This window comes from Schistocerca cancellata, chromosome 7, assembly GCF_023864275.1.
Source record: "Schistocerca cancellata isolate TAMUIC-IGC-003103 chromosome 7, iqSchCanc2.1, whole genome shotgun sequence".
In the NCBI taxonomy this organism is placed as follows: Eukaryota; Metazoa; Arthropoda; class Insecta; order Orthoptera; family Acrididae; genus Schistocerca; species Schistocerca cancellata.
In genome coordinates, this window is record NC_064632.1 from 344935474 (window position 1) to 344951708 (window position 16235).

General features: G+C 42.6%; 1 protein-coding gene across 1 annotated transcript in view; it reads right to left on the reverse strand.

The window, feature by feature from the left end:
* The window catches only part of LOC126092764 (odorant receptor 13a-like), a 74280-nt gene that overhangs the window by 38177 nt on the left and 19868 nt on the right, over positions 1–16235 (reverse strand). The window contains exon 3 of the mRNA XM_049908491.1: positions 11651–11750. Coding sequence (XP_049764448.1) covers positions 11651–11750 — 100 coding nt within the window. The remainder of the gene's footprint in view (positions 1–11650; positions 11751–16235) is intronic.

Here is a 16235-nt window from a genome sequence, read left to right on the forward strand (position 1 = left end):
ATTGAGAGGTATGCAAAGGAAGCAGCACTTCGTGAAATGCATTCAGTTTAGAGCTGACTGAGGTTTGGCCTCCCGCTATTGTATAGTCTCTTTCTCTGTACGTTAATTTACAGGTTTGGTTTACGATGTGGTGTTGAGATATATTTAGGTGCAGGCCATACATTATTCCTGTATTCCAGTGAAAAAACATAGAGCTTCTTTTACCCACCTAGAGGCCCATCTGCAGTGGGTAGCTCAGGCGGCAGATTTTGGTGGGCGACAATGTATGTCGTTCGCATTTGGTGGGACTGTCACGTGACAGGGCTAATCATGTTTGAGATACATGGAATTCTGAACAGAATGTGGCACAAAATGACCATCTGGAAAGCGAACATGACGTTCATAATTTTTGTTTAATAGTCTTGACCGCACAGCTTTTTGAACAGAATTATCGGTTTCGGCTATGCAATAGCCATTTTCTGACTCTACTATTCCAGCAAAAGAAAGTACATTACCAGCTACTTCGGTAAGAGATTAAAAACAAATGACAGAAGTTATAACAAAAACACAATATAAGTCTCACCCTGCTGCAGTGCAACAAGTCATAACATGTAAACAATAATACGAGCCATAACTGAAATGTATGCTTCGAACAGTTACGCTATTCAGCTACATTAATGTTACCGCCTGTCGAAAGCCTGAATAACCACCTTTCGCAGCGCAGACGGTTGCAAGACGTGGAGGAAGAGAGTCACGTGGTTTTGGAAGTTACCTAGAGAGATGTGGAGCCATGCCAACTCGAGAGCTGTAGGCGGGTGCACTAGGGCTCTCAATGGCAGGAACAGTCCGATTGAGGTGGTCCAAGAGTTCTCGATTGGGTATAAGACCGGGGAGATTGTTGGCCAGGAGTGCAGAGTAAACGCATCCTGGAACCATGCATGTAAACTATGAGCCGTGTGAAATGTTGCATTGTCGTACTGATAAAAGACACTGTGCTGAGGAAAACCAAATTGCAAGGATAGATGCTTCCCTGTGTTGATCCACTGTGTCTTCCGGAATGACAAGCTCATGAAGGGAATGCCACAAAAATATTCCTCAGACAATAAAGCTTCCTCCTCTGCCCTTGATCCTTCCGAGTATTGTTGCAGGGTATGAGCTTCCAGGAGTTTCACGTCGTAGATGCCCACAGCCATCCGTCCAATGGAGCATAGAACGTGATTCATCCGAAAAGGCTACCTGTCGCCATCCATTGGACGTCTAGGTGCGGTACTGGCGTGCAAATTACAGTCTTCATTGCCAATGAGCAACAGCCACCATGAACGGCTATGGAAAGGACACTGCTGGTAGGCCTTTGGTTCACCTGGGCGGTCGGCTGTTCAATCTGTTTAACATCTAGTCTCTCACACACATTTCCACACCATCTATGTTATACGGTGCACCGGAGATGCCATGTCATTTCCGCATTACGATGACGACTTCTCTGTTTTACGTGTTCCCCGACAAGTTTTATGTACCATCCACTGCTAGTGCTGCCCCCTACGACTGTGAGTGGTTATTGGAAGTTGATAACGAAGATAGGCGGTGGTCAAATAGTGCGACTGAACAGTGTGTGTTGGATGGACAGAAACAGTCTGGCGTTTCAGGGTAGGTAGTGCCGGGAAATAAGTGTCACGAAAAAAAAAAAAAAAAAAAAAAAAAAATTCGTTACGTCGGGCGCCGTTTCAGAGTTAGCATTGAACTTAGGCAAGGAGTTCACTGCGTTGACAGATTCAAGCGGTCTGCCAAAGACGGTGTCGCCAAACGTGTTCTTCGTTTGGGTTCCTAAAACCTAAGGAGAACAGAACTGATTATAGAATGTAGTAAGGATCGAATCTGAGGCAAAGGCTGATCAGTGTGCGCGTTTTCGTCTACGATATGTGAGCCACTGACGCTAATTGTATCCTGTGGGCAGCTTGAGTTTCCGCGCTGCGGCCTGATTGGCTAACTTCAATGCTAATTAACTAGGAAACGGCGCAACGTATCGAATTTTTTTCTTGACACCCTTAAAGGCTGTTCAAACTGTTTCTGAATCCGTGTATGTAGGATGCTCATTGATGAATGCATAACGTACAAATAAGTGTACAAGTAATTAAAATCAAATTCATTTGCAAATACATTTTTAAACATTTCTTCTAAACAAACTACGTGCCTGCGGAGTATCGCCTCAGTTTTGCGACTGGATTCGTGATTTCCTGTCAGAAAGGTCACAGTACGCAGTAATAGATGGAAAGACATCGAGTATAACAGAAGTAATATGCGGGGTTCCCCAAGGAAGTGTTATAGGTCCTCTATTGTTCCTGATCTATATTAACGACATACGAGACAATCTGAGGAGCCGTCTTAGATTGTTTGCAGATGATGCTGCCATTAACCGTCTTGTAAAGTCATCAGACGATTAAAACGACTTGCAAAATGATTTAGATAAGATATCTGTATGGTGCGAAAAGTGGCAATTGAACCTGAATAAGGAAAAGTGTGAAGTTATTCACGTGAGTACTAAAAGAAATCAGCTAAATTTCGATTATGCGATAAGTCACACAAATCTGAAGGCTGTAAATTCAATTAAATATTTAGGGATTACAATTACAAATAACCTAAATTGGAACGATCACATAATATTCTGGGTAGAGCAAACCAAAGACTGCGATTCATTGTCAGAACACTTAGAAGGTGCTCAAGTCTACTAAAGAGACTGGTTACACCACGCTTGTCCGCCCTATTCTGGAGTATTGCTGTGCGGTGTGGGATCCGCATCAGGAGGGACTGACGGATGACATCGAAAAAGTACAAAGAAGGGCAGCTCGTTTTGTATTATCGCGAAATAGGGGAGATAGTATCACAGACATGATACGTGAACTGGAGTGGCAATCATTAAAACAAAGGCATTTTTCCTTATGACGGGATCTTCTCATGAAATTTCAATCACCGGTTTTCTCCTCCGATTGCGGAAACATTCTGTTGGCACGCACCTACATAGGGATAAATGAACATCACGATAAAATAAGAGAAATCAGGTATCACAAAGAAAAATTTAAGTGCTTGGTTTACCCGTGTGCCGTTCGAGAGTGGAACGGTAGACAGCTTGAAGGGGGTTCATTGAACCCTCTGCCAGTCACTTTATTGTGAATAGCAGAGTAATCACGTAGATGTAGATTTTCAGTTGCACAGAAGAAAGAATGTACTCATTTTCTGACAGTTTAAACTACTGGAAAATCAAAATTTGATTACAGATAACATTCAAAAATTTTTTTTCTTTATTGTTATTTTGAAACCTGTGTACAGGCAGGCCAGCAGCAGCATACTACGCCGCTCTTGGGCCTCAGAGAAACACAAAGGGATACAAATGAAGACATTTAGAGAAAAAAATACGGTGGACATATAAACGGAGACAAACACTTCTTAAAATACATGGAGCCGTTCACGGGCGTAGAGTCCAAGATAAAATTTGTTCAGACAGTTCGACACATACATAGACGAAAATTGTCACACATGAACGTAGGTGCACAAAACGAATAACACTGAACCACTTGAGCACAAAACGACGGCACACACAGAAAACGAGGCGTTGATCTCCGGCGCGCGAATGTTCACTAACCGTGTACGAGTCCGGGGACCTGCCAAGAGAGGAGGAGGGGGGGTGGGAGAGGGAGAAGGGAGAGCAGATGCCACCGGCAGGGGAAATAGGAGGAATGGAGGAAGGGGGAGGGGAAGCCCAGGGAAGAGGGGTGGAGGGAGGTGATGGGGGAAAAGGAGAGAGAAGGGAAGGAGGGTGGCTAAAGGAAAGGACACAGGAAGTGGGGGGGAGGATCAAAATTGATAGGAGGGGTAGATGGAGGGGAGGAGGACATCATCAGGGAGGGGGAGCTGGCGGAAGCCACCTTGGGAGAGGGTACGGAGGGTGGAGAGATGGAGACCGGGTGGGACATGGGAATACAGGCACTGCAGCAGGTGGGGGTGGGAGAGGATGGGGGAGACTAGCGGGTGAGGAGGACCGAGTTTGCGGGAGGTGTACAGGATCCGTATCCTTTCAAGGAAAAGGAGGAGGTGGGGGAAGGGGATGAGATCGTACAGGATCTGCATGGGGGAGGGGAGACGGATGCGATAGGCGAGGCGGAGAGCATGGCGTTCAAGGATTTGGAGGGATTTATAAAAGGTAGGGGGGGGCGGAGATCCAGGCTGGATGGACGTAACAAAGGATAGGGCGGATGAGGGATTTATAGGTGTGGAGGATGGTGGAGGGGTCCAGACCCCACGTACGGCCGGAAAGGAGCTTGAGGAGACGGAGTCAGGAGTGTGCCTTGGCTTGGATTGTCCGGAGATGGGGAGTCCAGGGGAGGCGACGGTCGAGGGTTACGCCAAGATACTTAAGGGTGGGAGTAAGGGCGATAGGACGGCCATAGATGGTGAGATAGAAATCAAGGAGGCGGAAGGAAGGGGTGGTTTTGCCTACAATGATCGTCTGGGTTTTGGAAAATTCAAATTTTTTTTTCTTTATTGTGATTTCATTCCCCTGCCCCATATGGGCAGGGCAGGGCTGTCAGCGGCACAATCCGCCGCTCTTCAGCCGAGAGACACGACAACTAAAACAATAATAAAATGATACATACATAAGGAGATAAAAAAGGGGAACATAAAACAGAGTAAGGGGAGAAAATGGAGGTAAAAAGACATGGACATGTAGACGTTCATGGGGGACAGTTAAAAAAGTCACCAGAAAGTTAAAAATAAAACACAGTTGGCGATCCTTGAAACACAGAGAAGACACTGAATGCACATGCACAGGTTAAAAGTTGGCCACAGTATTAAAAACACTCTGAAACAACACACTTAAAACCCACTTGGAGCACACATGACGAAGAGTAAAACTACCAGGTGGGACCTGCCGAGGGAAAGGTCAGGGAGAATGGAAACGGAGGGGAGAGCATGGGGTAGCTGAGGAAGCGGCGGGATGAAGAGAGGAGGGGCAACCGTGGGTTCACAATGAGGCAGGAGACACGTGGGGTAGGAGAGGAAAAGGGAAGACAGGGCAGGAGGGAGCACAGAGACACTGAAAGGAGGCACAAGAGATGGAGGGGGAGTAGGAGGGGAAAGCCACTCAGAAGGAGGGAGGGGGAGGAGAGGGAGCCCTGAGGAGGAGGCAGGAGAACATTCAAAACTCTAAAATCAGTCTTACAGAGGCAGAAGAGGAAATATACTTCGAGAACAAGCATATTGTCGTGTTTCTCATATTCCAGTTTATGTTTTGCCTAGAAGAGCAAGTAATAAGAATGAAAGTGGAACAGGAACGTAAGTCAACTCACGAAAAGAAGTAAACTACGATATATTATGATAAAGTAAGTGACAGCGACCATAACCAGTAGTGGGAAGGTAGTTAAGTGCGGCGGTCGCCGCTGGATGGTGCAGTTTACTCGTAGTTGTACGTTCCTTTCTGTTGGCTACAGTTCTTGTTCCGCTCTTCGATGTAGCGGCGCGCTGCCCCATGTGCCCTCCGCCTACAAAGGCCTGCAGATGACGGCGGCACTGTTGATCTTCGCAAGCCTTTGACGGTGCACGATAACACATCTCACTATGAACTGAAACGTTATGAAAGAAGTTCTTCAAAGATTTCAAAATAACATTTTTGGTAGAAGACTCTTTGTTCGTTAAGAACATGGCCAGGATGCTACCTTTTATTATCCAAAAATTCTAGTACTTCCAAAATGTTGAGGTATTTGGGAGCTGTGTCTAAAATCTTGAAATTATTTTCTGTGTCCGTTATTCTCTGTTTCTGATCTTTCAAATGACTGCCGAAAGCTGTTTTATTGTAGGTACGTGTGTGTTCTTTAAATCTTGTTTTAAAGGTACGTCCGATCTGTCCAATATAAAAGCATTTGCAATCATCACACATTATTTTGCAAGCGCCTAACTGAGAATTTACTGTGATTTTGACCAAGCTTACGGCTAAGACGCATTTGCAAAGTGTGATTAATTTGGAAAAAAAATACTGCATAGCCGACATCAGTAAGACTATTCACAAAGCTGTGCACTCACAAAAAAAGAAAAATCAAACTTGTTTCTGGTGTAGGTATTGTTTTACTATGCTAGGATGTAAAAACCGAACACGCTTTAACTTACTACAACAAACAGTATTAATTTTCATAGTTACACAGACTTTTTGTTGTTTAAGTCGTTCTTCCTGTTCTTCCACATATATCTACTACATTTTAGTGCATAGCACTTTCGAAACAGTAATACCCGACAACAAGGTTCCACATCAAAATGAAAAATGCACTAAAAACATTGGAACACAGATTTGACGACAGTTAATAGGCTCGAACGATGTATGACTCCTGTCATAAATTACACAAAAGCATCCACCTAGACTCTCCTCAGAAATATGCTAAACGTATTCATACAGCAATATAAAACACAAATGGCAGAATAGTGAAAAACACAGAAGAATTAAGAAACCACATAAAATGCATATATTCCACTTACAGCTATACTAGCATCGTCTGATGTAGAATCACGTACTTCACAAACCTAGTTAAAGAGACAATAAAGATAACAGAACAAGACCTAGATACTTACAGTTAGTTACCACAAGAACACATAACAGAGATGTGCACATTTTTACACTTCATTACTCACCAAAATTAATATTAATTCAATTGAGAATTCTACCTACAAGAAGGAGAATTGTCAATGGGATCACTAATTTCGGGAAGTTGACAAATATCTTCATGAACAAAACAGGAAAAAGAATTATCCAGAAAACAGCACCAAGACAATAAAGTATACTGTTCTGATGGAGATACTTGGACGACATCCTCCGCTTGGTAAATGAACAAGGAAATAAAACAGAGTAACTACGTGCAGAGACAATCACATTACAGAAAAACATAAAGTTCATCATAGAACAAGCAGGTCAACTAACCTTTTTAGATATATCCACCACAAAGAAAAATATCAACACTCATTAAGAATTAACAGAAAAACACCAAAATGGACACATTACTGCATCAGTCATCCAACCACCCGAAGGCCCAAATATAATTTGCCCTCAGATATATGCTCCACAGACCAAACACAGTATCACTCGACAAACATACCAATAATGAGGAGCTGGATATAATGATTCAGGGACGTATAAATAACGAATACGAACAATCCCTAGTAACAAAACTGAACAAGAAAATCCAGAAAAACACAAAAATGAAAAACGAAACACCACAGAAATCCAGAGACACACAACATCCACCACAAACACACACACAGACCAACATCACCGCCACTACACAGGAAGATCACAACACAGAAACTCAACAAACAAGCTGGAACACACCCCATACAGAAACAAACTGACATACACATTTAGGAATATCTTCAAGAAACAAGGAATAAAAATGTCACAATAAAGCAACAGCTCTAAACAGAAATGTCTGAAGAAGGGAGATCACACTGGTAAGGACCAAAAATGTGACACTACTGAAATAATGTATAAGGAACGCAAAAGAGCCTGGAAATATGGCTCCAGCCATTCAACATTTGCAGACCATCCCCGTAAAGAGAACTGCCAACTTACCAAAACACAAAAGGATATGAAAATAGATTCAGTAACAAGAGACATCTCCTAACCCTAGAAAAAAACTTCAAGATTCTAAGAGCAGTGCTAGGGAAGAAACACATAACAAATGAAGAGACAAAGTTAGCAACCAGACGTTATTTAAACTAATAAAACATACTGTGGAGAAAGAACAACTCATTCCCACTACCAAAAAAAAAAAAAAAACAACAAAAGACGAACGCATCGGGCAATAGCAAACAAAGTACACATAATGGCGAGATGACAGCAATTCTTCGAAACAGAAAAACGTGAATATGTTTAGAGTTAGTGAAACTATTGTATACTAAAAGTACTGTATACTAAAATCTAGCACTATCTCAAAGAACAGCAAGAATGTCTTAGGGAGCAAAAAGCCGTGTGTAACGATAAGAATTAATAGCGTTTATAGTAGTAAGCTAAAACATGCGAACTTTTCATGATACTAGTAAACAAACTGTAAGGAAATAAACCATATTATTACAACTTTAGAATAATGCGAAACGCGATTGGTGTTAATGAGTCTTTCATTAGAGATGCGAAAGATGATATTTAACCTATAAAGCTTGTATATCTGCGACTGTGGAAAATAGAGGTCGAAGAACAAAGAAAACATGTATAATAAGAACTATTTACTGATCAGGTACAACAGGAGAGAGTTCACTCTCTACGGCAGAACTTTATGGAGAGGGCTAGTCCAGCGTGGTAGGAAGGGGGCTGCAATGTCTCAGTAACAATGTTGATGATTAATGGAAACAAGCACACCTGTGTTATTACACATTTGCTTCGTTAGGAGCGGTTCCGTCTGCATAACCAGCTGTAACACAATGAATGTACGGTAATACAGCTGTGGTGGTTTTCATTAATCATTAATATTAATGTCTTTTGCGGTGCTCAATATGATCAAGATCATTATACTAGTCGTGGTTGGAAAGATCAGATAGCGAACTGATACTTCAGAAAGATTTTAGCATGTACCTTTTTACAAGAAGTAGATACACAGAACAGTGTCGTTGACACAACAGAAGGATGACATAGTGAATAAGATATAGCATCCAATGGGCTGGCCGCAGCGATATAATTCACAATGCAGACGTGCAAATTGGACGATTGTGGTCATGCTACGTCAGCAGCGTAACAATCTGTGCTGCTGAAGAAGTGTCAAACTAGTACCGGTCGCTCGCGGGTACGATTCAGCCCCTCAAATCACCAAACAGGCTAGCGTGTAACACTGAATACAAAAAGTTGGAGTTCATCCTATAGTTTCTCATTGTAGGACTTCGATAATCATCTGGAGATCTTATCTGCAACTGGCATCACTGTTGTACTATGTCATACGTGCTGGAACGCCAGAATTGTTGCCAGAATGGATTCTTTTACGTTTTGAAAACAACATTTATATGAGAGATATGCCTTCTCTGATGGACTGTTGTGTCAGAAAGTATCGGACTTGAAAATCTTTACTCACGATGCAAAATAACGAACCATGCTGACTCAAGTGGTTTGCCGGCCAGAGTGGCCGTGCGGTTCTAGGCGCTACAGTCTGGAGCCGAGCTGCCGCTACGGTCGCAGGTTCGAATCCTGCCTCAGGCATGGATGTGTGTGATGTCCTTAGGTTAGTTAGGTTTAATTAGTTCTCAGTTCTAGGCGACTGATGACCTCAGAAGTTTAGTCGCATAGTGCTCAGAGCCATTTGAACCATTTGAATCGACTCAAGTGTCTTTAGAATAGATTTTCTTAGGCACATACATGGGATACTTTGCGGGATCATGTTACTTGATTGACTCATGATTTTATGGTTATTAGCAAAGACCGCAAAATGCATTCAACCACGTCGGCCATAACTCTTCATCAATGCATTCAGACATAAATTGCTTGCGGCCTACATATAGAGGTCTCCGTCGACATCTAAATAATTAGTCTGGTATTCACAATTAAGTGCCTCGTAGAAAGTTCCTCGAACGACCTTTAAGCTATTTCTTTATCGTTCCACTCCCGAACAGCAAGCAGAAAACAAACACCTAAATCTTCCCTTGGGAGCTCTAATTTCTCTTATTTTATTACGAGTATCATTTCTCCATACGTAGGTGGACGCCAACAAAACATTTTCACACCCTGAGGAGAAAGTTGGTGGTTGGAATTTCATGAGGACATTCTGGATCCACGAGAAACGCTTTTTTTTAATGATTGCCACCCTAATTCGATTGTCATATACGTGGCACTTTCTCCCCTACTTCGCTGTAAATTAAAACGAGCTGACTTTGTTTGGACTTCGATTTGCTCCGTCACTCCTATCCTACACCGCTTAGCAATGCTCCAAATGAGGACGGACAAGCGTAGCGTTTGCAGTCTCTTTAGTGCTCCTGTTGCATTTTCTAAGTTTTCTACCAATAAAACACAGACCTTGTTTTGTGTTCCTCACAACATTATTTGTGTGATTGTCTCCTAACTTGCTTACGTAGATGAGGAACAGCAGAGGGCATGTAATGGTTCCTCGAGGAACGCACGGTATTACTTCTGTTTTACTCGATGACTTTTCGTCAATTACTACGAACTGTGACCTTTCTGACTGGAAACCACGAATCCAGACGCACAACTGATACAACACTGCATAGCCACGCAATTTGGTTAGAAGTCGCTTGAGAGGAACAGTGTCAAAAGCCTTCTGAAAATCTAAAAATATAGCATCAATCTTACATCCCCCGCCGATAGTACTGTTTACTTTGTGACAGTAAGAGTTGCGTTCTCACCAGTACGATATTTTATGAATCCGTGTTGGCTGTTTGTGTTTTCTACAAGGTAATTCATAATTTTCGAACTCATTATATGTACAAAATTCTATTTCAAATCGACGTTAGCGATATAGGTCTGTAATTCAGTGGATTACTATTATTTCATTTCTTGGGTATTGGTGTGACTTGTTCAACTCCCCATTCTTCAGGTACGATCTTTCAGTAAATGAAGACGCTCCTGCAGCGTTTCCGATGAGAAGCGTTTGATCACCCACAATACAGTCCGCATGATTGATAACTATGGAACTATTGTATCAACATACTCTGAAAGGGACCTTACTGGTATGCAATCTAGACCAGAATTATTGCTTTTATTAAGTGATTAAGCTGCTTCACTACACCGAGGATATCTACTTCTATGTTTCTTATGTTGGCAGCTGTTGTTGGTTCGCGTTCTGGAATATATATTTCGTTTCCTTTGCTGGAGAAATTTCGGAAAAATGTATTTAGTACCTCTGCCTCAATGGCACTGTCATCAGTATCGTCACCATTGTTATTGTAACAGTGAATGTATTGACTGCGTCTTGTCATTGGTGTACTTTACATGCAACCACAATATATTTGGGTTTTCTGCCAGATTTCGAGACAAGAGTTTCGTTGTGGAAACTATTAAACGCACCTCGCACTGTAATTCGTGCTAAAATTCAAACTACGTTTAAACTTCGCCAATTTTAAGGGTTTTATGTTCTTTTAAATTCGGCATGCCTTTTTCATTACTTCTGCGGCTGTGTCCTGAGCTGTTTTGTGTAGCGTTGGGGCCAGTACTATCTCTTATCAATTTGCTTCCTATACAGGGTAAATCACCTAAGACTTCTGCAACAAATATTGCGGAAATGGAAAGTGCTATTGATGTGTGGTTTTTACATAATGGACTGGTAGTCAGGGCCTCGTATTGCTAGCTAATGAACAAATTGTAATAATACTTAGTAAAACTGTAGTAATACTTAGTAAGTGTATTTTTGTGCAAACATAAACTGTTTTGAATGAAACAACGTTTATTGACATTAACAAACTAAAAGTAGGGTAAATCAGAATGTATGTGGTGTTTGCAGCAGGAGTCTAGAGCGAGTCGTTTCCATATCGGCATTATGTTTCGTAATTGCTAGGTACGATGTCGTTATGTTTGCTTTTTCTGCATTGGTAACTCCCATCGTCCACTCACAACCTACTTCTTGGACCGTCTCACACTGACTGACTAGCAATTCACAATGCACTCAAGGTGTACTACATATAGAGATGGCTGAATGCAGTCACTCACCATGGCGACCTCGAACATCTGGAAGCAGGCAGCGGCGCCGATGGAGAGGCTCTGTGCCAGCAACATCCCTTTTAGGGACCTCTCCAGCAAGTCTGAGTTCCTGTTAAATCAAAACAACCACGAGGACACACGCTGTAAGATGTCAGCCGAGTATCCTTGTAAAGCAGAAAAGTGAGAGACCTGATGGAAAATTATCTTTCAGATTACATACACTTAGCAGACACGATCACAGATGGTCACTGACTCATTTCACAGCTGCTGTGTTTTCGATTGTTTAATGGTTGCAAGAGATGCTCACGTGATGGACGCTATCACAATACAAATTACTCAACACACGAATTATGTTCAGTTTTTTTCTACAGAGACATAAGAATTTTTAATGGAAAAATCCTAAAAATGCATTTCGAGGCCTGTAATAGATATCTGACTTCCACATCGCAGAGAGACTGCACGGCGTCTTCCGCAATACCACATTTCATTTAGAAAAATGGCCTATGGATCTTAGTGCAAACATGTTTCCTACATGCTCAACATGATATGTTGATAATATGGGGACCGACGAAAGGAAATAGCCTCTGTTCACAATGGTGAGCTTATTGACTTGGAAGAGTCACAAGCTATCGACAGATGTTACCATAGGCTTCAAAAAATTAGTTGGGTGCTCGGTTTTGCAGCCATATACAGAAGTATGTGTATCTTCCAGAAGTGACCCTAAGCTACAACAATCAGAAATGCTAATGAATTATGGAGGACAGTTCTCTTTCACTGGGAAGTGGCGGAAAAGCTTTAACAGTGCCTTTCTTGCTGTACACTATACTCCGAAGAAGCTTATAAAAGGACGTGCATCGAATCACGCATTAATGTCACATTTCTATCTGAAATAAGGGAACATATGAAATGGGGAAGATCATCATGATCCTAAAATGTTGATGTAGGGAGGATAATATCTCCAATAAGACACTGTAAACTGGAGGCTCTATTATGTGTAATGGATGTCACTTTCATAATGTACCATTAACTCAGGATGTTTTCCCCGAAAGTTTAAAAAATGGCATTGTTAGTATCCCATGGAAAGGTTGACTCCACAGTTGTTAATACCAATCGTCACTTCATATGTCACGTTCAAAATCTTTTGAGAATGTAATGTACTCCAGGTTTGTCACATCACTGTGTGATAATGGGTTACTTATCTAATCACAGTTTGGATTTGAAAAGGCTATTCTACTGATTACATAATAAAATCTTTAAAAGACAGAATATCACCAGTTGGTACCTTATGTTACAGTGTTAGTCCCACCCTCCCGCTGGAGGTTCGAGTCCTCCCTCGGGCATGGGTGTGTGTGGGTTGTTGTTGTTAATATAAGTTAGATTAAGTAGTGTGTAAGTCTAAGGACCGATGACCTCAGCAGTTTGGGGCCTTAGAAATTCACACACATTTGTCAGTCCCACAGGGTTCGATTATTGACCCACTGCTGTTCTTGCTTTACGTTAATGATTTGCATTTTATTTGAATCAGAATAGTAAATCAGTAAATGATGTTTCTGTGAAAGTTACTGCACGGTTTTGCTCAAATGGGCTATCTCTGTACTTAAAAAAAACGCAGTTGACACAATTTTCTACTGTCAAAAATATTCTCTCTCCAACTAACCTAGCATACCAACAACAAATAATAAACAGGGTAGAATATCATAACTCTCACGTGTGAATATTGATGAAAACGTAAACTATAAAAAAATAGTACTTGCTAAAAGTCTAGGTTCAACTACTTCTCTCATGAGAATAACTGCCAAATCTGGGGATGTAGAAAACAGTAAGTAAACATGTTTTGCTAACTTTCATTCATTGACGTCTTATGGGATAACATTCTGGGGAACCTGCTCTCTTAGACAAAATACACTCCTGGAAATGGAAAAAAGAACACATTGACACCGGTGTGTCAGACCCACCATACTTGCTCCGGACACTGCGAGAGGGCTGTACAAGCAATGATCACACGCACGGCACAGCGGACACACCAGGAAACGCGGTGTTGGCCGTCGAATGGCGCTAGCTGCGCAGCATTTGTGCACCGCCACCGTCAGTGTCAGCCCGTTTGCCGTGGCATATGGAGCTCCGTCGCAGTCTTTAACACTGGTAGCATGCCGCGACAGCGTGGACGTGAACCGTATGTGCAGTTGACGGACTTTGAGCGAGGGCGTATAGTGGGTATGCGGGAGGCCGGGTGGACGTACCGCCGAATTGCTCAACACGTGGGGCGTGAGGTCTCCACAGTACATTGATGTTGTCGCCAGTGGTCGGCGGAAGGTGCACGTGCCCGTCGACCTGGGACCGGACTGCAGCGACGCACGGATGCACGCCAAGACCGTAGGATCCTACGCAGTGCCGTAGGGGACCGCACCGCCACTTCCCAGCAAATTAGGGACACTGTTGCTCCTGGGGTATCGGCGAGGACCATTCGCAACCGTCTCCATGAAGCTGGGCTACGGTCCCGCACACCGTTAGGCCGTCTTCCGCTCATGCCCCAAAATCGTGCAGCCCGCCTCCAGTGGTGTTGTAACAGGCGTGAATGGAGGGACGAATGGAGACGTGTCGTCTTCAGCGATGAGAGTCGCTTCTGCCTTGGTGCCAATGATGCTCGTATGCGTGTTTGGCGCCGTGCAGGTGAACGCCACAATCAGGACTGCATACGACCGAGGCACACAGGGCCAACACCCGGCATCATGGTGTGGGGAGCGATCTCCTACATTGGCCGTACACCACTGGTGATCGTCGAGGGGACACTGAATAGTGCACGGTACATCCAAACCGTCATCGAACCCATCGTTCTACCATTCCTAGACCGGCAAGGGAACTTGCTGTTCCAACAGGACAATGCACGTCCGCATATATCCCGTGCCACCCAACGTGCTCTAGAAGGTGTAAGTCAACTACCCTGGCCAGCAAGATCTCCGGATCTGTCCCCCATTGAGCATGTTTGGGACTGGATGAAGCGTCGTCTCACGCAGTCTGCACGTCCAGCACGAACGCTGGTCCAACTGAGGCGCCAGGTGGAAATGGCATGGCAAGCCGTTCCACAGGACTACATCCAGCATCTCTACGATCGTCTCCATGGGAGAATAGCAGCCTGCATTACTGCGAAAGGTGGATATACACTGTACTAGCGCCGACATTGTGCATGCTCTGTTGCTTGTGTCTATGTGCCTGTGGTTCTGTCAGTGTGATCATGTGATGTATCTGACCCCAGGAATGTGTCAATAAAGTTTCCCCTTCCTGGGACAATGAATTCACGGTGTTCTTATTTCAATTTCCAGGAGTGTATATTCATTGCACAAAAGAAAATAATTAGAGTTCTTTGTCGAGCTCTCAAACATACATCTTGCAGACATCTCTTTAAGCAGTTGAGAATATTAACCACAGCCTCAAATGCACTATTCAGTTTTAGAATTTGTTATCAAAAATACACGTAAGTTTAAAAGTAACAGAGGTATTCACAAGTGCAACATTAAAAGGAAAAATAATCAGCGGCACACATCTATTGAATCTAACTTCGGCACAGAAAGGGGTAAAACATAGAGCTGTAACAACCATTGTCAGTCTATCCACGGAAATAAAATATCTGATAGGTAGCAGCTGTGTTTCAGATGCAGATTCAAGAGGATTCTCCTTTAAGATAGGTTCTATAGCATAGAAGATTTATTAAATAGAGATAGTTAGTCATATATTTAAAAAAAGTCGCGTGTAAATAGACAGCAAGCAGGAATATAAATTTAATTTTTATTTTGTTGTGTATAAGTTATCTATATTCGTTCTGTTGACACGCTCCACATCATAACGTTTATAGTGAATTAGATCTGTGGAAGAAGTAACTAACCAACTATTCAGTTTCGCTTTAAAGATCGAATTTACTTAGTTATGTCAGTTAATTTTGAAATGATTATACGTTTTCGAGCCATCTTTGACAAATTTTAAGGCATCTGAACTTCATAATACCGATCATTTTGTGCCTCGAAAGCTGAATAATGTAAGGGTTAATGGAAACTACCACTGTTGTATTTCAGGTGAATTTATTACGTCACAATCGGTTACCTGCAGAGTACGGTATAGTGCAGTATGTTATGTTTCCTACACGTACTGTTAGCTGTGCCTGTGCTGGGTAATCGGCGAAGTGATTCGGTGTACTCATCTTATTCCAGAACGCGCAATTTAATTTTATGTCTGGTGATTAGGCATCATTTTGAACCAACCCAATTTTTCTGTCCAGCGTCAAGCGTTGTACACGTTATCTTCTACATTCTGTAGTGGCGTTGGGTGACATCCCACGTGAAGATGCATGGTTGCCTCTTTGAACTTCGTACAGTGAAGTAACACAAGTCATGGGGTAGCGATATGCACGTATACAGATTGCGGTAGTATTATGCACACTATGTACAAAAGTGCAGCGCATTGACAGAGCTGTCATTTGTACTCAGAAGACTCATGTGAAAAGATTTCCGACGTGATTATGGCCGCACGACGGTGATTAACAGACTTTGAACGCGGAATGGGAGTTGAAAATAGATGCATAGGTATTTTCTTTCGGAAATCG